Consider the following 22,571-nt stretch of genomic DNA (forward strand, 5'->3'; position numbering starts at 1 on the left):
GGTGACGGCAGGGGACGGAAGGGAACTCGGACTGTCCGGGCTGGGATGGCTCCCGGAATCATTTCGTTTAGAGCAGCGAGGCCCCCAGCACTGCCCAGCCCATCAGTCACAGAACCACGGGATCGTTCGGGTTGGAAGGGAGCTCTGGAGATCATTCAGTTGAACCCCCTGCCAAGGCAGGGTCACCTGGAGCAGGTGACACAGGGTCCAGGTGGGTTTGGAGACTCCAGAGAGGGAGACTCCACATCCTTCCTGAGGTCCCTGAGCAGCCTGTCCCAATGCCCTGCCATCCTCAATGTAAAGAAGTTCTTCCTCACATTGAGGTGAAACTTCTGGAGTTTTAGTTTACAGCCTTTGCTCCTCACCCTGTTGCTGGGCACCACGGAAACATGTCTCCAAATGCCACATACACGTGGCTTTTAAATCCCTCCAGCTGATTCCACCACTGCTCCAGACAGTCCGTTCCAGGGCTTGTTAACCCTTGACAACAATTCTCCCTCATATCCAACTTAAACCTCCCCTCGGCACACCCCGAGGCTGTTTCCTCTTGTCCTTGTTACCTGGGAGAGAGACCAACCCCCATCTGTCTCCACTGTCCTTCCAGGTGATGCCTAGAGAGGCTACCTGGAACAGAGGCTAGACAGAATTAAAGAATAAAGTAGATATTTATTAAAAGGCCTTCAAAGGATACACCTTGGGCAGTACAAGAGCCCGGACATGTCTCTACCCAAGATGCACCCAAGATGGATGACTGGTCATGAGTTTTCACACTTTTATGAGTTTTGGTCCATTTGCATATTGGGGTTAATTGTCCAACCACAGCTTCAGGTTATGAAGTCCCATCCTCCCAGTTTGCTCTCCTCAATTCGCTGTTGTTTACACTTTTTGGGCCTGAAGAACAACGGTGTCCTTGGTTCTCAGGCTGGAAAAGGATTGTTTTGTCTAAGGAAACTGTGATGAGAACTTGCTAACCCTTCATGTGAAGTTCAGAGTTATGTACTAATGCAGTACAGAAGCTGGAAAATATGAAAGCTAAAACGTAAGGCATCACAGGGAAGTTTCCCTTCCTCACACCCAGGTTCCTTCTTTTGAACCACTTTTACAACCTGTTTCTCCTTATTTCTATGCTGATTATGACATATCTTCCCTATCCTTGATTTTGCTTCCCCTTTCCAGCAGATCCCTCCCTCTCTTCCATCTGTTCTGCCTCTCCCTTCCAACTGCCTCAGCCTTTCCTGTTGCTGAGGCTCCTTTTGGCTGCTCATGCCTGGATATGCAGCCAGAGGGAGGGAAGGTGTTGCCACAGGTAAATCACATCAAACCCCTGCAGATGATTCTTCAGACAGCAGAATAATGCTGGAAGAGTGAATGATGCGAAAACAGACCAATCCCTCTGTGTGGGACTTCATCCATATGAGTTACAAATTAAAATTCCTCTCCCCACACTCATCTCCCTGAACTCTCATTATTGATCCCAGATTTCTTTGTTTCCATTCACACCTTCCAATCTGACCTAGTTACAGCAATTCCAGTTGAAGGTAACCATAGAAACAAAGAGCCACCAGGCCGCATCACCTGATGGCTACATCACATCTTGGAATTCTGTGCCTGCAAAGCACTGGATGCAACATTTTTATTTCCTTTGCTTCAGCAATTTGTATTAATAATCATGAATAGATGTTTAGTATCTTTTTAAACATAATTATATGCAGTATAATGTATGCAGTACGCAGTGCAGTAATTATTTCAAATTCTGTTTCCCCCATCATTAATTGCACAACAGAATATTTATCCTAAATTTAGTCTATATTTATGACCTTTTATCATGAATATGGGGGACACACAGAGATCAGTTTTCTTTTTCCTATATTTTTTAAAAGCAAATAAATTCCATCTTCCTACACAAGTTAAATCTTTGGATGCTTGCTCTGAGAGATCTTAACAGGCAAAAAGCACCACTAAACTTGATAAAATCCACTCTTGTTCACTTCATGTGCTTCTTCTGGTTTCAGCAGCTATAAGGGCTGTTAATGCCTTATTAACACAAATTAAACAACAGGCCTTGGAATTTTCTTCCCAGCTCCTTCTGACATAAAATCCCTGGCTGTGATTGTTTTCCCCTCAGCAGATGATTCAAGACAAGCCATGGAGGCTCCTGGAATCACCAGCCCTAAGCAGGGAAGGTTTCTGTGTCCTGCCAGCTGCCAGCAGTGCTTGTTTGCCCTGCCCTTGCCCCACTCGGGATCTCAATGGGTGTCTCAGAGACAAGAACGGGACCTTTGTCATAAAAACTGACACAAAAAAAAAACAGCTGCTATTATAGACTCACCAGCATCCTGCATCCAGCTGGGATTCCTGGCATCAATCTCTGCTGGAATACAATTAATCAGGTAAAATGAGTCCTTCAGTGCCCTGACTCCTTGTTTTACCTTCACTGCTTCCACCTCTGTATCTGCTGTCACCATCATGTTGTGACCCAGCTCCCCAGACTACCATGAACCACCAAAAATCCAAGTGGAGGGAAGAGATGCTCTTTGGTTCACTCCTCTGATCAGCCTGCAAATCTGGTGACTGGGGATCACCAGAATTTGGAGAAAATATATTAAAATTCCTTATTTCACTACCATGATTTGGCTGGAACATGCTTTAAAATACCCAAGTGACCTGGGTGGTGAGGGATCACTAAATATTTGGGCATCTGGTGACCAAACCAGTAATCAGGGAAAGAGGGAGATGGGTTGAAAGGATTGCAGCCTTTCTGTTCTCCTTTTAGAGAAAATGAGTTACAATGATGGATGGTGAGGTCTGAAACCACAGGGAAAAAAAGAAATAAAAGGAAAATAACAAATGCTGAAAAACAGTTTAAAAGGGCAGAGTCTAAAAGAAGACTCAGTTCTTGGCTTTGATTCAGCCTAAGAAAAGCTGAAGATTCCAGGCACAGGGGAATTGTGGTGGCATGATTTACAAGATTCTGTCATCAGTGCAATTAAAACAGCCACGCTGATGAAGCAAATGCAGCAGGAAACCACTAATTCAGTCATTGTGTCACTACCAGGGAAGAGCCTGACAGCTCCCTGTAACACCATTCCTACCCCAGGCTTAGGATCCACTGCAAGGTTCTGTGTAACACCAGCAGAAGAGGGAGAAACTGGAAATATTCCCTTTATTCTTGTTGTATTATTGGGAATGAGCTGGAATACTGGAATAAGTTGGCCTAAATGATACAATTAGTGTTGTGCCCAGAACTCTTTGTTAGGGTTGCTAACACTTCATACCCACAATAAAGTCTTGATTTTTCATACAAACAGTGTAACTTCATGGAATATTTGCTCAGTGCTCTGCTCTAATAACTCAACTGACTGTTACAATTTAGATGCAAAAAAGACTGAGATTTGTGAGGAGTTTGCATCTTGGCAGGAAAAGCACCCAGGAATTACTCTGTGTAAGGGAGGAGATAAAAATAAGCTTATTTTTTGTCCTTCAGAAGTCATAAAATCAGATTAGCAACTGAGGGAGTGAGGTGGTGATTATTTAGAGTTCTACACTTTGGAAAGCAAAACCTGAGTAAGGAAAAAAGGGAAATGATCCATTTATAACGTGGGAATACCAGCAGGACTTTGACTAGAAATCATTACAAAGCAGCATCAGAACAGAGCATTTCTCTCCTTATTCCTGCCCTGCTGCAGTGTCTGCTGCTTTCTGAGTGTGATTCCCTCCCCTGCTCCCCTGGCAGTTTGTGCCCTGACCCTGATAAACCCATGGGCAGCCCAAGATCCACTGCAGAATGTGGAATCCCTGCCAGCCATGACCACACAATGGGGATTTCTGTTCCTTTGTTGGTTGCTTCCCTTGCAAAGTTCCTCAGCTCTCAGCCACTTTCCCAGGACTAGAGAAAAAGTGGAATATGTCAGAGTAAAAAAATATCAAGGAAATCTTTGGCAGCAGTTTGTTTTAAATACAGCATTCCCACCTAATCACTGGGTTCCCTCACCTCAGGCTCCAGCCCTCCATTCCCTGCCCAGCTGTTTCCCACTATGTTTGAATTTATTATTCAATTTAATATCTATTTTTATGTTCAGAGCTCTTCAGCCTTTCCCTCTTGTGAAAGACAGGAGAAACCTGGGGTCCTTTCTCTCCTTACATATATTTTTATTTGGCAGAAAGGAAAAAAGGTATCAAAAAGACTATTAAAAGTATCAAAAAGTTTAAAGGTGCAGCTAAATCTGATTTTCACTCTGTTTTTCTCCCGAGATCCTCAGTTCCTGCCTTCTTCACCTTCAGAAAGCTGCTCTGTGTCTTTCCCTTGTTCACTGCTCCTTCCTGCTGCCTCCTTTTCCCACCACATGCCTTGGAGCCATCTGGCCTTACCAAGTGATGGATCTCATACTATAAACTGGGTGAAAAGGAGGATTTCCCCTGCATCCATGAGGATTGCAGCACAGCTGCAGGGCATTTCCATGTGCTGGTGCCAGTCTGTGTGCTGCTGTCAAAGTCTAGTCCTTTCTAAAAACCAAATTAAAAGAAACTTATCAGACCATGCAAAAAAAAAAACCAAAAACTTATCAGACCTTGCCGCCTACATGAAACTCCACAGAGGGATGAGACAACAAACACAGAAAATGTTGTGGTTTTGCTACATTTTTAAAGTGCTTTCCTCAGGGAAAAGGAACTTCTTTTACATTAAACCAATGCATGAGACAGTGTAGAGATACCTGAGCTACCACTTTCTCCTGCTTTTTCACCTTTCCAGTCTAAAGATACCTGAGCTACCACTTTCTCCTGCTTTTTCACCTTTCCAGTCTAAAGATACCTGAGCTACCACTTTTCCCTGCTTTTTCACTTTTCCAGTCTACTCCAGTCAGATATCCTTCACTCACTCGTTAGCTGAAGAGCAGAGGGGCCACTTCTACGTGTGCTCCCTGCAAAAACTCTTCCACTTCTACATCCCCCTTCCCATACTTTGCTCCCTTTCATGTTCCTCACCTTTTTTGCCCACATCTCATGACTCTTTGGTTAAACTCAGGGCTTTTATGTCCCTCACACAAGCTCTTTGTGCTGCTAAAGCTACACCGGGCAGCAACCGCAGCCTTTCACCCACTTGGCCATAGAGCAGAGCCTGTTCTCCTCTCTTTGCTGGGGCTGGTTTGTGTCCCAGGAGCCAAAGAAAACTTGGAACAGGCCCTGCCTGAAGCCTGACAGCCTGGCTGGCTGTGCTGCAGGAGGCTGAGAGCAGCAGGGATTATTTTAGAAGCATCTTTCAATGGCTTGTCATTAAGTTATGGTGCAATTTTCCATGGGAAATATCCAGGTAGGGAGTTCTGGGAGCTGATTTTGATTTTTTGTCCATCTGCAGGTAAATTCCAAAATGGACTGACCTACTTTTCGGCTTATTTCATAGAATCAACATAGAATCCAGGAATGGTTTGGGTTGGGAGAGACCTTAAAGCTCATCCCATTCCAACCCCCTGCCATGGGCAGGGACATCACCCACTATCCCAGGCTGCTTTAAGCCCCCTCCAACCTGGCCTCGGACACTTCCAGGGATGGGGCAGCCACAGCTTCCCTGGGAAACCTGTGCCAGGTTGTCAACACCCTCACAGGGAAGGATTTCTTCCTGAGTTGTAATATCCAGGCACACCTACAGGACTAAAATCCCCAAATTCAAAGAACTCAGCAAACTTTTCCCTCATCACAAGCAGGTCCACCTTTTTTTGGTGTCTGGCTGTAATTTAGTCTGATCCTTGTCACAGGGCTATTTTGAACCAAACTAAATAAAACTTGCAAGCCTTAGCAAAACATTCCCGTCATTTCTGACTTTCCTCACCCCACACCACACGCAAAGATTGTTTAACAGGCTGAAGCCATCCTGTAGCATTAACACCAGGCAGAAACAGAGGAAAGCTCTAGCATGGCTTGGCACAAAGCTAAAGAGGAGAGATTTGGATTGGAAGAAATTCTTCCCTGTGAGGATCCTGAGGCCCTGGCACAGGGTGCCCAGAGAAGCTGTGGCTGCCTCATCCCTGGAAATGTTCCAGACCAGGTTGGATGGGGCTTGGAGCAACCTGGGACAGTGGAAGATTTCCCTGTCCATAGCAAGGGAGTGGAACTGGATAAGCTTTAATGTCCTTTCCCACCCAAATCCTTCTGTGATTCTATGGTTAACCCTGTGGGTTCCTTCACCTGCTTAGGCCCAGCCTCTGCCACTCCAGAAAGGATTAATAATCCTCCCACTTATTCATGCAAAATAGTCACAGGAAAAGATTCCTATTGCCAGGAAAGCTGGGGATCACACCTGCCTGGCCCTGGAAAGTGCCCACAGGTCCTGTCAGAGGTAAACAAAGCCACAGGGAGAGAGGTCTGTGGTTTTTTTGTTCTTGCCACACCACACCTTGCATAACCTAACGCAGGAATTGCATACAATAAAGTGCCCCACGGCAAGGAAAAGATGGCAAAGATGGCATTATCCCACCTGTTAATAAAAGCATGGCCTGGGGCAGGAGAGTTCAACCAGCTCTGCTTGTGCCACAGCAAAGCTGTGAAGTCTGGCAGCCACCAGCGGAAGCCTGGCAAAACCAGAGCAAAACAATGCAGATTTTGGGCAGAAGAGCTCAGCAGTGAATAGTGAATTGAGAAGTCTGGGGCAATAAGGCAGAAAAAGGAGAAAAAAGCAGGGGAAAAAAGTACTAAAAAGAGATGGAAAAGAAAAAAGGTAAAAAAGGTAAAAAAGAGTAAAAATAGTAAAAAAAAAAAGGTTAAAAAGAGTAAAAATGGTAAAAATAGTAAAAAAAGAGGGGAAGGAGGAGAAAAGGGTGGAAAGAGGGGAAGCAGGAGGATGGGTGAAAGGAAAAAAGGAGGGAAAAGGAGTGGAAGAGAAAAAGGCAGAAAAGGGAGAAGGAGGGAAGAGAAGAAGGGAGGAAAAAGGGGGGAAGGGGGAAGAAAAGGGGAAAGAGATTACAAAAGGGGGAAAGAGGGAAGAAGGGGAAACGAGAGAAAGGGGGAAAGGTAGGAAAAGTGGGCAAGAGGAGAAGGAGGAAAAGGGGGATAAAGGGAGGAAAGAGAGAAGAAAGGAGCGAAGTGGGAAAGATGGGGAAGGAGAGGGGGAGAAAAGGGAGGAAGGAGGAGAGGGCAGAAAAGGAAATGAAGAAAAAGAAAAGAAAACAGGGAAAAGTAAGGGGGGGAAAAAGAAGGAGAAAGACAAGGAAAATAACGCGGGGAAAAAAAAAAAAAAAAAACAAAAAAAAAAAAAACGGCGGGGACAGCTCTTTACATCAGGAGCCAAAAAATCTCGAGGACACGAAGCTCGGAGCGGGAGGTGGAGGAGGAGGAGGAGGCGAGGGGCTCCCGTCCCCGGGCGGCCCCGGCCCGCAGCCGCTTCGAAAGATCGGGACGGGCCAATGGGCGGGAGTGGGAGGGCGGCGGGACAGCCGGGATTGGCGCTGGGGCTCGGCTGATCCCGCCGGGAGAGCCCCGGCACCGGGCGGAGCGGAGCGGGGGCGATGCCGGGCAGAGGGGGGCGGGATGCCGGGCAGGGGGAGATGCCCGCGGGGAGGAGGATGCTGAGTTTGGGGAGGGGGGGGATGCCGAGAGGGAGGAGAATGCCTGGGAGAAAGGATGATGCTGGGAGAGGGAGGGGATGCCGAGGGAGGAGAATGCCCGGGGGGGATGCCCGAGAGGGGGGTGCGAGGGGGCGTGTGGGTGGAAGGGGCCGAGCTTCCCTCAAAACACAGGGCTATGTGCGAGGATAAAGTGCATCAGTGCGGGGACAGCCAGCCTAGGGGGCACTTCCGAGCAGCGGAGAGAAGCGAGAAACAAAGAGAAGGGAGGACATGAGCGAAGGCGAAGGGAGGGAGCAGGGGATCAGCTGAGTTCAATCCCGCCAGGAAAGCTCTTCCCCTCCGGCACATCCCTGAGAGGCGCAGGGACAGGTTCTCCCCCCTCCTTTCCCCCTTTGGTCAAGAAGACAAAGAACCGAGTGGCCCCATGGGGAAAGGGGGTGAGCAAGGGGGGGACTCGGGGGAGCCGGCGGCGCAGATCCGCTTCTACACCTGGGAGGAGATCCAGAAGCACAACCTGAGGACGGACAAGTGGCTGGTGATAGAGCGAAAGATTTATAATATCACCAAGTGGGCAAACAGGCACCCGGGGGGCCAGCGAGTCATCAGCCACTGCGCCGGCGAAGATGCCACGGTAAGGACCGACCCCCGCGGCTCTCCCGGCTCCAGCTGCATCCTCTGACAGCTCCTTCCCTCCCCAAAGGGAGCCAGCTGCCTGCTGTCCCCTGTCCCCATCTCCCCAACACCTGCTGGACACCCGGCTCAGCCCCTTTCGCTGCTCCCAGCTCGGTTCAAGCGGATGCAGGTTCCCCACGATGGGTTGGTAGGGATAATTCTGCTTAAATCCTGCTGGTTTGCCTTTGTCTCCTGCTTGTGCCCGTGCCTCGAGCCCTGAATTCAGGAGCAAAGTGTCCCAAATCTCCCCTTTTCCAGTGTGCAGCTTGTGACATGCAGAGTCACGCAGCCGAGCACAGGGAGGGTTAAACAGAGGCCAGGCTGTGTCTCAAAGTTGCTTCTGTGAGGAGGCTTTAAAACAAGGAGCTTTTTAGCATTTTTTTCCCCAGGAGAAAATTCTCTGGAGAATTTGGTTACAGGTTGCTACAGAAAAGAGAAAAAAAAAAAAAAAAAAAAGCAGCAAACCATTTGCTGCTGCTCCAGCTGCTCCTTCGCTGGGTTCAGCCACCTCTCAGGTTTCAGTCAAAGATAAGAAACCAAACAACAACAACCAAAACAAAAAAACAAACCAAAAAAACAAAAAAAAAAAAACAAAAAAAAAAAAAAAACCAACACAAAAACCCCAACCGTGAAACAGGAACAAATTAGAAATAAATTGTTTGTTGTCTGGAGTTCCTCTCAAAACCACCTTCCTCAGAAGTGCATCCAGAGAGCATGTTCTCCCTTCAGGGCGTGTTAATGAAATCCAAGCAGCCTCAGAGCTCTTCCTAAAACGTGCAGAGACCAAGCAGGAACAGGAACTGCTGGTCTCCCACGGCTCCTGACACCTTAGCAAGGAGGAGGCTCCATGTGTGACAAAATTTTTTGGCAGAACCTTCCCTTTCCACCAGCCCCCACTTCCCTGCGTCCTGTGATTATTTTCCATTCTTTTCCTTGAAGCACTGAGCTGCATTTCGACACTTCTGTCCCTTTTCAGTAAATCCTCTGAATGAATAGCTTTCTCCCTCAGAAAGATGGGCCAGGTTTTGCTTTCAACTGCTTAAACACAGAGCTGCTGAAACAGGAGGAGTTTGACTCCTATCCCCAAGAATTTAACTCCAGTATCTCCATTAGCAACCAAAAAGCATCTGTTACTGCAGAAGCCTTTAAAGGGAGGCTGAAACACAGGTTGGTGGGTCCAGGATTGCTGGTTCTCCTCCCACCTCCCCAGGCTACATTGCATCCCACACTCCATGAAGGCATGGCCTTAAAAATGCTCTGAAATTCTTAAATCACCACTCCGAGCACTAAACCAGGATTGGCATCAGTTTTGCAGCTTCCCTGTGGTGAACAACCATTTACAGCCAGAAAACCCTCGCTCATTCAGGGGGAGAAGCCTCTGTGGGTTTAGATTGGATTTTAGGAGGAAATCCCTCCCTGTGAGGGTGCTGAGGCCCTGGCACAGGTTGTCCAAAGAAGCTGTGGCTGCCCCATCCCTGGCAGTGTCCAAGGCCAGGCTGGATGGGGTTTGGAGTAACCTGGCCTATGGAAGGTGTCCCTGCCCATGGCAGGGGAGTGGAATGAGATGATTTTTGAAGTCTCTTTCAACCAAAACCATTCCATGGGTCTCTGATTTTTTTAAACACAACATCTGAGTCTGGGCCAACCTGTTCTGGTGTCACCTCATGCACAGAACACAAAGGCAAGGGACTCTTTGCAGTGTCTCTGTACCAGAAGTGTTCAGGGATATAAAAGAAAATCCTTGTGCAGACTGCTCTAAGCACTCCCAATGCTCAAGTACAGCTCATATCTCAATTATACAAAGCTTTTTTTTCCTCACCAAAAGCAGCTGGAATAACTCCCATATCCCATAAAACACTTTGGCTTATTTGGTCAGTAGATCACAAAGCTGGGAGGTCAAGTGCCAATATCACACAGCATTTCCCAGGGATTATCTTTTCCCTTAAGCTTTTTATTTCCTGCAGTACAGGACTGAGAACAATTCCAAAATTCAGGTGCTATCTTATATTTGGAACTTATTAGTACAGGAGCTTAATGAGATAAACATAACAAAAATCCAATCCTTCCATCATTTGCAGGATCTCCAGGCAGTAAGCACCCAGACCTCCAAAGACACTTTTATTTTCAGCAGTTAAAATAATACAGAATCAACATTTTTAATGCTTCTTATGTATCACCCTCTCTCTTCCCCTGTCTTCCCCTTTTTTTTTGTTTTCAGCAAAACTGCAGAGCCTTGCAGTAGGCACAGTCAGCTATTCACTTCCCCCCTCATTCTGATTTTCCTTCCCCTTTCACATCTTCTACAAATTGTTCCAGAGAGGGAAACAATGAACCAGAGTCAACATTTCAGTGACCTACTTCTGGGTCCAAGTTTTGATTTATTTTGGTGGACTTTGGGCCCGAGGTCGTCACCTGGCATTCTTGAACTCCAGACTGAGGGCAGCTCCCAGAAGGGTCAGCTGGACACAGGCAGCACTTTCCAGTCTGCCCTTTGTCTTTAGAGCCAGGAGGGAAATATTAGTTGGTCCCTACAATTGTTAGGCAATGGGACAAAGGTGGAAAGGCTGGAGCATGGTTCCCCTCGCTCCTGTTTTTAATGATTTTTTTTTTCCATACTCTCTTAGCACTTCATGGAACCAATCTTTCCTGTTCTCCCAGGTGAATTCCAAGAGCTGACTCCAGTTCTGTGCACAGAGGAAAGGGCAAGGACAGAGTGAGGGTTTCTGATGTGGGTCAGCTTTCTGTCCCTGCTTTTGTCCTTGGGGTTAAAATTCCAGCTGTGCCATGGGAAAGGATCTGGCCAAGATCTCACTACGAGCATCAGGCACCTGTGGGATACAGGTGGACAAAAATATGTGGAAAGGGGAAGGAATAGAGAAAAATAGGAGCCAGATAAACTAGTGAATGACAGGATCAAAATGACTCCACAAACAAGGCATTATTCTTCTCAAAAATCACCACTTTTTCCTCAGCTGTTTTACAGCTGGGATCTCCAGGCCTGGCCAAAACACCTAAGAATATTTTTTGTGTTTGCAGTCACATCCAGCTTCAGCCACCACAGTCAGTCCCTCTCTTGACTTGCTTCCAGGATCAGACTTTCCAAGGGTATTTATATCCTAGGAGGGATTTGCACAAATTCCCCTCTGCCTACCTTCTAAGGGAATTAACAGGATTTAAGTATTTAGTTGCTTAGAAAGAATTTCTCGAGGTGCCTTTCACCATATGGCTGGATGCCATCCCAGGTCTCACCGTTCCCAGGACAGCAAATTCATCAGGCTTTAGTGGAATTAATGTCCCAAAAAGTGATCACAGAGCTGGAGGTCACGTGGCCTCCTCTTCCACAGGTTCCACAACTGCTGGAGGTGGGTGGGAATGACACAGTGAATAGGAAGAACATCTTACTCCTGGATCTCACACAGTTCCTCCTGTTTCCACTCCAGGATGCATTCCAGGCCTTCCATATCAATCCCACCTTGGTGCAGAAGTTTCTCAAGCCGCTGCTTATTGGAGAACTCGCTCCAGGGGAGCCCAGCCAGGACCGAGACAAAAATGTGAGTATTTGTTCCTCAGCTGGGGTTCGGCGTGGCTGCTCCCACCATTCTTTCCCTCTTGGGATGCTCTCCAGGGAGGGAGAGGAGTTCTCAGTGACTGAACAACTCCATGCAGAGTATTTTCATCCTATCATGGATTCAAATATGTGTGGAAAGTGGGTTACACTTTTGGCTGTACAAACCTTTTCATTCCCACAGAGCCACCAACAGCCAATTTCTGGCAGCCCATTCCAAGCACCCAGGCTGGACTGAGCCCATCCTGAAGGGAAATAGGAACTGAGACATGTGGAATAGGAAATGTACACCAGCCCTGGTGACCGTGGTCCCTTCTGCTGCTCTTTTGCTGGTGACCAAGCTCCAAAACACAAGTCCCCAGATGTCCCATTTTGGTGGCCTTGCTAAGGAGCAGCAGCCACTGCCCATCCTCAGGGCAGCTCTGTATCCCTGCTCATCCATTATTCAGGCCCAGAGCATGGCACAACTGGCTCTGGCCAGGAAACTCAATCCTGCCCCGTTGTTTGTGGCTGGCCATGATTGTGATATATCTGTGTCACTCACAATAGAGGGGACAATGCTGGCCCCCAGTGACCCAGGAATGCCCCTCATGGATGGCTGCACGGGAGCTGGCCCATGGATTGAATGGATGATGGGTGATAGTGGGTGCTCATTACCAGAGCTCTGGAATTAGGCACAATAGCACTGAATTCCCTCTTGCTCCAGCTTCTCCTTAGCGCTCAGGAAGCTCATTCAGACACCATCAGGTGATAGGACACTCAACAGAGCTTGGATTCCTATGGCTCCTGGCTCCAGGTCCAAAAGGTCAGGATGTGGGCTCAGACCAGCCAGGATGTTTATTCATAGGAATACAGGGCAAAGAGCTGGAATATGGAGCCATGTTCCTTAGCATGGAGCTCATCCTTCTTCCATCCATCCCACAACTCAGTCAGGCTCACTTCCAAGCCTCACCCTGCTCTTGCCTGTCCTGTTGCAGTCCCAGCTGGTGGAGGATTTCCGGACCCTGCGGAAGACAGCGGAGGACATGAACCTGTTCCAAGCCAGCCCCTTGTTCTTCTCCTTTTACCTGGGCCACATCATTGCCATGGAAGTTTTGGCTTGGCTCATGATTTCCTACTTTGGGACCGGCTGGATCACAACCCTCATCCTTGCCTGCATCCTTACAACTTCCCAGGTGATAAAGAGAGATCTTCCTCACACTCCCAGTTTGGCCTCCGTCTCCATTTCTTTCCTGCTTAGCTCTGATTCCCAATAGCTTCCTAACTATTTGATTTCCCCTTATCCCAGGCCCAGGCAGGGTGGCTGCAACATGATTTTGGACACCTCTCTGTCTTCAAGAAGTCTTCCTGGAACCATGTCGTCCACAAGTTTGTCATTGGACACCTGAAGGTAAAAGGAATTATGGAGCCAGGGAATTCTGGGAATGCATCACTTTAGCTGGGGCAGAGTAGGGAAGGGAGGCTCTCAACCTTCCCAGAGTAAGCAGAGGCACAAAAAAAGTTGATTACATTGCCCATGGAGCAACCTGGGCTAGTGGAAGGTGTCCCTGCTCATGGCAGGGGGTTGGGACTGGATGAGCTTTAAAGTCCCTTCCAACTCAAACAATTTCAGGATTTTCTGGGAAGACACAGTGACCTGTAACTCACTCAGAGTGTGTTTATTCCATGTTCTTTCAATACAGATGATCCTTAGGGATCTCTCTGCAAGCAGCAGTCTCATAGCAACCAACAGCTCCACCACGCCCTGCTTGCTGCTCTTCCCAAAGCAAATCCCACTTTGGTCACAAATTGGGTGGCATTTATAGGAACAATTAGTTCCTCTAAATGATTGGGTAATCCCACCTTGGGAGCAGCTCTCCGTGGATGAAAACTCCTTGTTCTCCTTGCCCAGGGTGCCTCTGCAAACTGGTGGAACCACCGCCACTTCCAGCACCACGCCAAGCCCAACATCTTCCAGAAGGACCCAGATGTGAACATGCTGCACATTTTTGTCCTGGGAGACACACAGCCTGTTGAGGTAAGGAAAAGTAGGGAAAACATGGAAAACTACTGTCCGAGAGGGCCCTGGAGAGTGGTTGCGCAAATCCAGGAGTTGGCTCCCATTGTTAGACATGACTTGCACAGGCAGGACTTCCAGGAATGCTAGAAAGGAAATGCTTAATCCAGGGATTTCGTCTGGCTGCGTGGTCTGACAGGAGTTTGGAGCCAATCCTTGGGCTGAGGAGCAGCACTGACTACTAATTCCAAATCCATTTCCTGTGCTGACCACAGGAGAAAGTGTCTTGGGTTACGTTGGGAAAAATAAAGCAGGTGGGGTTGGAGGGAAAGCAAAAAGCCACTAAAGGCCACTTCATGCTGCTGGCTTGAAGTACCAGCACACAGGGGGAATATGGTGTTCCTCAGTATTGCAGCAAAAGCATTCAAAACTGACCTTCCATTTCCATAGCAAAAATCTTCCAGCATCAAGTAATTTTAATTTTAATTCTATCTGCCCCTCCAGAGCCAAAATATTTACTGCCTGTTCATGAAAACCTACCCAAAGCACTTAAATAATGGTGTTTTTTCACAGTGGAACAAGGATTTCTAGTTTTAAAAACAAAACCCCAAGAAAATGGACAAGCAGCAAAGACAACACAGGGAAATACAACATTAAAAACGGTTTTGCAGCCAGATCTTGTATTATTGAGAAAGCAGACCATGGTTCTACTACTTAAAGGAAAACCTAAACATTTGTGGTAACAAGGAAAAACTGGATTTCTGCCTCAAAATATCTGATATTAGGCCAGAATCAGTCTATCCCAATATTCTCACATTGGTATAAAAATCCTTTTCCAAATGATGCCAAGCACACAGCCTTGCAGAGCTCAGCCCAGAGGGGATAATGTGCCTGATTTATTGGTGTTACAAGCCTTCCCTTCCAAAAAATCAGACTTTATGCCTATCACATTCGTATTAGTGAAGATGGAGGTGCTGGCAGCTCTTCTTACAGACAGGGGTGGCAGAAGGTGAAGTGCATCAAAATTCCATGAAGTAAATAGAAGCTATCTTTAAAAATTGAGTTTACACCTAACACAATGACAAAGTTAGGACATTTAATCACTCCAAATCTCTTCTTGCCTGCTGGTGGGAATTCAGTCAAAACTCCCTGGTCAATAAATTAAGAATTACTGCAGAGAATCTGCTTTTACCTGGCAATGTCCCAGTCCCAGGCTGAGCTGTCTTGTTGTGTCCTGCAGTATGGCAAGAAGAAGCTGAAGTACCTGCCTTACAACCACCAGCACGAGTACTTCTTCCTCAGTGAGTATCCACTCTCCTCTCTTCCCTTTTCCTGGAATGCCACTTGTCCTTTCCAGCCCTCACTGTGTGAGCAGATTAACTCCTCAAATCCCAACTCATCCCACCCTTCCTCAGGACCCTGTGCAGGTCCCAAAATCAGCTCAGGGATATCCAAGCCCCTGGAACATTGCCCTGTAGAGCAAGGGAATGTAAAATAGCTGAGGCTGGGAATGACCTCCATGTGAGAGGCTCCATGGAAAAACTGCATGTTCCCAGTTCCATGGAAGCAGTCCCCCATGTCACACACCTTCCCACCCCTCTGATGGCCAAACCATTTCCCTTTGCCTTGCAGTCTTCCCACCTCTGCTCATCCCTGTGTATTTCCAAATCCAAATCATCTCGACCATGATCAAGCACAGGTTCTGGGCGGTGAGTGAAACATTCCCTCCATCCTTATGGGGTCTGGCTGGAAACTGGAGCAGAGAGGGAGGCCAGGGGGCAGGCAGGAATTACCCAGTGTTCCAAACATCACCAGCAAGGACACGTTATCCGAGATGGGCAAAGTGATGCCTGGTGTTTTCTCGGTCCCCCAGGACCTGGCCTGGGCCATCAGCTACTACCTGCGCTACTTCATCACCTACATCCCGTTCTACGGCCTCCTGGGATCCCTGTGTCTCCTCACGTTTGTCAGGTAGGGGATCCAGGGCATCCCTGCTGCTCTCCCATCCCTCCAGTGCCGTTTGAGCCTGGCCTCTGCTCTGCTGTGTCTCACTGCCTCACTTTCCTGTCAGCATCTCTGAGTTCCAGCTCCTCTGGCACTCTCCCTGCACCCTCCCCTGCCTCATGATGGTCCTGCCGGGATTCTCCTGCCTTTCCTCATTCCCTGTTCTCACACACTGCTGATCCCACTTCGGTCATGGCTGGACCCTCCCAGAGCACCTCATCCCACCCTCTTCCCAGCAGACTGTGGAGGTAATTCTGTGCATGCTCCAAGTCTGAAATCAAGCTGGAAAACTTATCACAACTAGCCCATTATTCTCAAAATATTTGATGAAACTCAAAGTGCAAAAAAAAAAAAAAAAAAGCAAAATTGCAAAATCGGATCATCTGCTTTTGCAGAAAACAAGCCTGGAACAAAGATGATTCCAGGCAATTCCTTGTCAACATCCATCCACGTCTCTGCTGCTCCCTGCAAACCCCACTCTAATTACCTGATGTCCCCATGTGTGGTAGAAATTCTCATGATTTTTCCTGGTTTTGCAGGTTTCTGGAGAGTCACTGGTTCGTGTGGGTCACCCAGATGAATCACATTCCAATGGAAATTGATTCTGAGAAGCACAGAGACTGGCTGAGCTCCCAGGTAACTGGGAGGGAGGAAAACCACCCCTGACTCACCCCAAAATGGGATTTACTCAAAGAGTGTGAGAGTTACCACCACCCCTTACTAGGATATAGTGTCTTGTCCATGACTTCTCCCATAAACATGGTCTTCCCAGAGCCAGCATTGCTGGGCAAAGACATGGAATTACAAAGTTCTGCAATTCCCCTGACAATCAAAAGGTTACCTGTGGTGAGTGAAGCTGGATGTGATTGCAAATCCAAAAATCATTCCTGGGTGTTTTGGCCAGGCCTGTAGATCCCAGCAATAAAACAGCCGAGGAAAAAATGTCGACTCTTCATTTTGGAGACTGCCTTTGTCCTTTTGTTCTGGAAGATGAGTGATTGAGTTCTCCCTTTCCTCTTCTTTATTCTAGAGCCATCTTCTTGATATTTCGGCAGTTCTATCCCCCTGCAAATCCAAGGAAAATGTGTGAGGGAGGAACCCTATCAAAAATTTGGTTGAATTTTAAGAATTTTAAGAAAAAATATCTAATTTTATGATCATTAATGGCAGGAATACCTAAGAAATATTCTCAGAATATCACACTTAAGGCAAACTGGGCAATAACTACATGGGGATGGGGAAGCTTTGTGTCCATGTATTTTCCTCCTGTTTTCTACCTTGGTACTGCTGTCAACCCTCTGATCTCCAACAGGAGAGGCTGAAATTTAGGAATCTGGGCTTGGGCTGCTACATCACTTCACCACCAGTGACAGTTTGATTACCTGAGGCCCTGAGGGAGGATTAAAGCTCCCCTTGCTGCACCCAGCAGGCCCAGCACAGCAGGCTGTGCATTCCCAGAGCTCAGGAAAGAGGAATTTCACCCCGATTTTGGGATGAGCCACCCCTAACCCTCACAGTTTTCTCTCTCCCTGGCAGATGGCAGCGACCTGCAACATTGAGCAGTCCTTTTTCAACGACTGGTTCACTGGGCACCTGAACTTCCAGATCGAGCACCAGTGAGTACAGAGCCGGGACGGCGAGGGCACTGCCAGCTTGTCACAGCCCAAGGGAGGGAATTATGAGCTGGAGAAGGATTGTATGCCAAGGAAACAGAGTCCCAGACTACACAGGCATGGAAAGTGTGCCTGCCCCATCCCTGGAAGTGCTCGAGCCCAGGTTGGATGAGGCTTGGAGCAACCTGCATTAGTGGAAGGTGTCCCTGCCCATGGCGGGGCAGGAACTGAATGAGCTTTAAGATCCCTTCCCACCCAAACCATTCCATGATAGTCTGCTTCCATTACAGCCTGACATTTTTCTCTCTTGCTTCAAAGCTTTCACTCTGACAGCCTTAATTTTGGGTTTAATTAGGAATTGTCGTTATGCATCTACCAGTTGCAAAGGCTGTGGGCTCAAATCCCAAGCATCCACCTCAGAAAACTCCCCTCCCCTAAAGCGCTCCAGTGTTTTATAGAGTGTGGGACTGTGTAGGATGCTAGATACCAGATTCCAGAGAAAATATGGAAAACAGGGACATATGGACAGTCTGTTGCCAATGGCAACAGCAAATGTAAAAGAAATGGCTTTTAGGGTGAGGCTGGCTGGTTTGGGAGCCAGCTTAGGAAATCTCCATGCAAGAACATAGGGCAAGGTACCCCCAAAATCCTTCTTTACCTGCTTCCAGAAGTGAAAAAGCAGGTCATTGGGAATTCAGTTCAGCAAGAAACAATTATTCCCAGAGGAATGGTCGGCCATCTCTGAGGCTGTTCCCTCACTCCTACTGCCCTCTCATTGCACTCGTGTCCCTTTTTGCACCAACTGGCTTTCAGTGTGTCCTGCGCATGCTTTGAGGCATGGACAGGAAAATCAGTTTTCACCACCTGCTTGAGACAGAGGAGTATAAAGCAGGGATGTCTCTGTGCTTCCCTTCCTTTGTTTGTGCAGCTTGAGGAGGAGGCACCAACAATGAGCCCCTGAGGATGCAAATCCTAATGCCCATCCCTTGTCGCTTGTCTCAAGAGTTTTCTCAGCTTTGTTTTCTCTCTCTCCTCTCCAGCCTGTTTCCAACAATGCCACGGCACAACTTCTGGAAGGTGAAGCCTTTGGTGAAGTCATTATGTGCCAAGTATGGAGTCCACTATGAGGAGAAGCCTCTCGGGAAAGCGTTCATAGACATCGTTGGGTAAGGCCCTCCTGAGTCCACCTGCAGCTCATTTTTCCAGGGACACACATGATATTTTCTAGCACAGAGGATCCAGGACATGGCAGACCCTTTAGAAATTTGTGTTGTTGCTGTCAAAGTACCAAACACTTGACCTTTAGACAGGTACAAACCTGATTGTGGCATCTGGGGACATGGTAGCTCAGCAGTGCTGGGGTCGATCTTAGAAGGCTTTTCCAGTCCTAATGATTCTGACTTTAATACCACCCTGTTCTGAGCTGGTGGCTCCTGCTGCTGGGAGCTGCCAGCAGATCTGCTGCAAAGTGAGATGAAATCAAAGGGAAACGGGTCGGGTTACAGCCCCTGCTGCGTCCCCTGAGAGCTCTGACAGCAGCAACAGGCAATTCCCTACAGGCAGAGCTGGAGAGGATCTAACAGTCCTTGTCAGCAGCCTCGGTGTTAATGTTGCTGTCTCAATTGCTCTGAGGGGAATAATTCATGGCAGGGAACATGAGAAAGCTCTGCAGTCCAGGCACCTCCTGCACAAAGCACTCTGAGCATGGGCAGATTGAAGTGGGGTGGCCACAGTGGGCAGGAGAGCTGGTTCCAAACCTGCTTTTGTCCTCAGATCCGGTAAGGACAGGGCCACACAGCACCAAGGCACAGTGGAGTGAAGCCTGGAGGCTCCCAGGAGAACTTACAGCCCCTTCCAGTGCCTAAAAGGGCTCCAAAGGAGCTGGAGAGGGATTCTGGACACAGGTCTGGAGTGACAGGACCAGGGGGAATGGCTTCACACTGACAGAGGGTGGGTTCTGGGAGTGTGATCCTATGATTGATATTAAATTCAGTAACAGCCTTCATTGCAGGAAAAACACAACAGAAGCAAGATTGCCAAACTTCTCCTTTTCTTCCCACAGGTCCCTAAAGAAATCTGGAGATCTCTGGCTGGATGCTTATCTCCATAAGTGATCATGAATCTTTCTGGGGAGGTGTGAGTGACCGGGAGGGATGGGGGGGACGTGGGGGGATTCACATTTGTGTCTTTTACTCTCAGATCTCAGTCTAAATCCAGGGTTGGAGAGGAGTTTCCTGCCTTGCCAGCTGCTTCTGGTGCAGGCCCTGTTCAATCCAGACAGATTTAAAATGTGCTCCAGAGGGTGGAAAGCAAGGCCAGCAGTGCAAATGTTTCAGAAAGGAGCATTAATATCCGACCTTGACCTTCTTTTCACAAGATTTGTTCTCATTCTGCCTAAACCACACAAACCCTGATTCACACCTAAGGGTTTTTAGGCCTCAGTGAGTGTTTGCAATCCAAGGACACCCCAGTCAGCTCATGCCTCTTTCCCATGTTTGTGTGGAAGAGGAATCACATCCCACAGGAGTGGCAGCTGCTGGACTGTGCTTCCAGCCCTGTCCAGAGCCCAGCCCCCTCCTTTCCCTGCCTCCTCCCCTTCTCAGCATCCCTTTAGTGCAAGCTGTGACCCTGGCCCTGCACAGCTAACCCCTAACCACAGCAGGGTTAACATAGCCGCGTTTTAGGATCAGCCCCTCTTCACAGGGGTCTGTAGAAGATTTCTGGGTTTAAACAGCAAAACGTCTCCTTTAGGAGAGGGTCTGTTTTCTCTTTAATGAGCAGCAGGTCTGGCAAAGGAATTGTCAGTAAATCACACAAAAGACCAAAACAATCAAACAAGCAAAACGTGCTAATTGCTCCTCAGTGCTCCAGGGGAACCACAAATGGCTTTTTCACCATCCTGCCCTGAAGAAACCCAGAGTTCTGCCTGTCTGCACATGCTAGGCGGGCACCGAGCCTCTTCCTGCCTGCCCGAGGCCAGGAGCCATGGCACTGTTCACTCTTCCCTTGGGAACAATCGCAGGAGAAAGGAGCTCTCCCTGCAAAAGGAGGAGCTGCTCAAATCCCAGCCGGAATCAGCCCTGCCCAGGCTGTGCTGCTGATGTGAGACCTTTGGAGAACCATCTTACAAGTTGTCTAAAACTCCATTTTCTGCCCACCACCTAATTACCAAAATTCATTAATGGCTTATCAGGAGATATGGTTGGACAGCTTCCAGGCGCTTCTGGAACAGGTGACCTGAGCCCAAATAAATCCAGGGTTTCAGGTTCAGCTGCAACACTACAGAAGAGATATTTGGTTTAGGACAAAGGTTCCAAAAGCAGCCTCCAGCTCCAGCATCTGCGTCGGTGCTCCCTGAAAACACCAGGAGGGAGACTCTGGTTACTTTGCATGCCTCATTACTTCCCTCAGCTCTGAAACTGGTTCCTCTCTGCCAAATCCCTGAATCCTAGCAGCATCCTACAGAATCAGCAAGGTGCTTCATCATGAATAGAGAAGACTCTGGGACTGTGGCCAGCATTGCAAAAAAAAAAAAAAAAAAAAAAATGTATTCCCTCCCCACCCTCTTTGGAGAATAAAATGAGATTTTATCTTTGCTTGCAGTGGAGAATTCAGCATCTTGCAACTTCAGCAAGCAATGCTTCCCGTTTGTAAAGGGCTTGTTCTGGGGGTCTTGCTCACCCAAGTACCACCAGGAATGTTTAGGGTGAAAAGCTACATAAGTAACATCCTTCTGGATACTGTGATTTCCCAGGCAGGTAGTAAGGAGCTCTCCTGGAATTTGGCTAACTTCATCAGGACTGCCTTCATTTGTGCATCCCTTCCTTGAATGTACCTCACTTTGCTCCAGCAAGGATGACCACGAGCACAGTGGCATCAGCAGTGCAAGATTTTAAATATCCAACTTATTCTTCTCACAGCCCTTGGGGTTTTTTTGTCTTATTTACAGAGCAAATATTTTCCTCCTTAGCCCTGCCCCCTTCTTTTCTTCTCACTTTTCTTCTTGGGAAGCTGTTTGGATTGATCTTGGGGAAAGATCAGCTGTCAGGCAAATGGACATTTTTTCCCCAAAAAAACTTATTTTTTTCAGGCAAAGCCTCTCTGGCTCATATAGCTTTTTCCTTTCCTTCCAAAAAATCCTAGCTTTCTCTCTTGGAATTTGAGCTGGTTTTTATGTGCCTTGATTCCTTGTTGGCACCCCATCCCTGCATCTGTTACAGGCGAGGTGGGATGAGGTTTGGGGCAACCTGGTCTAGGGAAGGTGTCCCTGTCCACAGCAGGAGGGTGGAATTGGATGATCTTTATTACCCCTTCCAACCCAAACCATTCCAGGATTCTACAAGCTCTCCACTCTAACTGGAGCAGGTAAAAGAGATCCCTGACAAAGTGCCCTGGAAGTCTGGATCAATCTGCTTTATTATCATTGTTCTCCAAGTAAAAATAGGTTTATCTGGAGCTATTCCAGAAGTTTCAGTAAGACTGGAAATGTAGATAGATATAAATTTCCCATGAGCTTTGTCTCCAGCAAGGCAGCAATGAGTGGGATACGAGCAGGTTAAAATCTGCCATCAAAATGACTGAAACACAGAATTTTCAGCAGAGATTTGCCCAGCTTTCTGAGGACTCTTAACTAACCAGTTTCTCTGAAAATAACGAGGTGAAATCTTGTCCACTTTCTCTCTTGATAAAGGTCATTCATTTGCACTGTAATGAGACACAAACATGAAAGAAAAAAAAAAACAAAAAAAAACAAAAAAACAACCAACCTCAGCCAGTAAGAGGTGCTGGGAGCCTGCCAGGGTAATTGAACCCAGCTACACACATGGCAGTGGGGACCTGGAAATACAGCTGGTTTCAGAGTAGAGAATCAAACAACAGCCAGGGAAGGACTGGATTTGTTCTCCCCACTCACTGTGGGGGACTGGAGTAGGAGCTGGAGGACCAGGATGATTGAGGATGCCAGAGAAAAGCACAAAGGAGAAGCCTCTGGGTATGCTTTGGGAAGAGAATGAGAAATGGGAGAAGTTTGGGAAGGTCAGGGGTTGGGAAGGGATGCATGAGAGTTGGAGAAAAAATACTGAGGGATGAAGGAGGAGAAATTTGGAATCAGGTGTCCCATGATCTCCCAGCATGGCTGGAATCTGCCTGGAGGGCTGTGCTGGAGA

At 47.7% G+C, this 22,571-nt stretch overlaps 1 protein-coding gene across 1 annotated transcript; it reads left to right on the forward strand.

Moving 5' to 3' along the window:
- The first annotated feature begins 7,738 nt into the window (after positions 1–7,738).
- Positions 7,739–22,171, forward strand: FADS2 (fatty acid desaturase 2). The gene is made up of 12 exons (XM_053979271.1): positions 7,739–8,187; positions 11,669–11,779; positions 12,771–12,968; positions 13,082–13,183; positions 13,685–13,810; positions 15,030–15,090; positions 15,422–15,498; positions 15,663–15,760; positions 16,333–16,429; positions 17,330–17,409; positions 18,447–18,572; positions 19,469–22,171. Exons 1-12 carry the CDS (start codon positions 7,981–7,983, stop codon positions 19,518–19,520), a joined length of 1,335 nt encoding a protein of 444 aa, XP_053835246.1. The 5' UTR covers positions 7,739–7,980; the 3' UTR covers positions 19,521–22,171.
- The last annotated feature ends 400 nt before the right edge of the window (positions 22,172–22,571 follow it).

The sequence above is a fragment of the Vidua macroura genome, chromosome 6 (assembly GCF_024509145.1).
Source record: "Vidua macroura isolate BioBank_ID:100142 chromosome 6, ASM2450914v1, whole genome shotgun sequence".
Classification (NCBI taxonomy): domain Eukaryota; kingdom Metazoa; phylum Chordata; class Aves; order Passeriformes; family Viduidae; genus Vidua; species Vidua macroura.

Excerpts from the sequence above, each read along its gene's own strand:
- FADS2 (XM_053979271.1), top strand. The coding sequence starts at position 7,981 with ATGGGGAAAGGGGGTGAGCAAGGGGGGGACTCGGGGGAGCCGGCGGCG. Across the intron at positions 13,184-13,684 it reads TTGTCATTGGACACCTGAAG|GGTGCCTCTGCAAACTGGTG; the intron begins GTAAAAGGAATT and ends CTCCTTGCCCAG. Across the intron at positions 15,091-15,421 it reads GCACGAGTACTTCTTCCTCA|TCTTCCCACCTCTGCTCATC; the intron begins GTGAGTATCCAC and ends TTTGCCTTGCAG.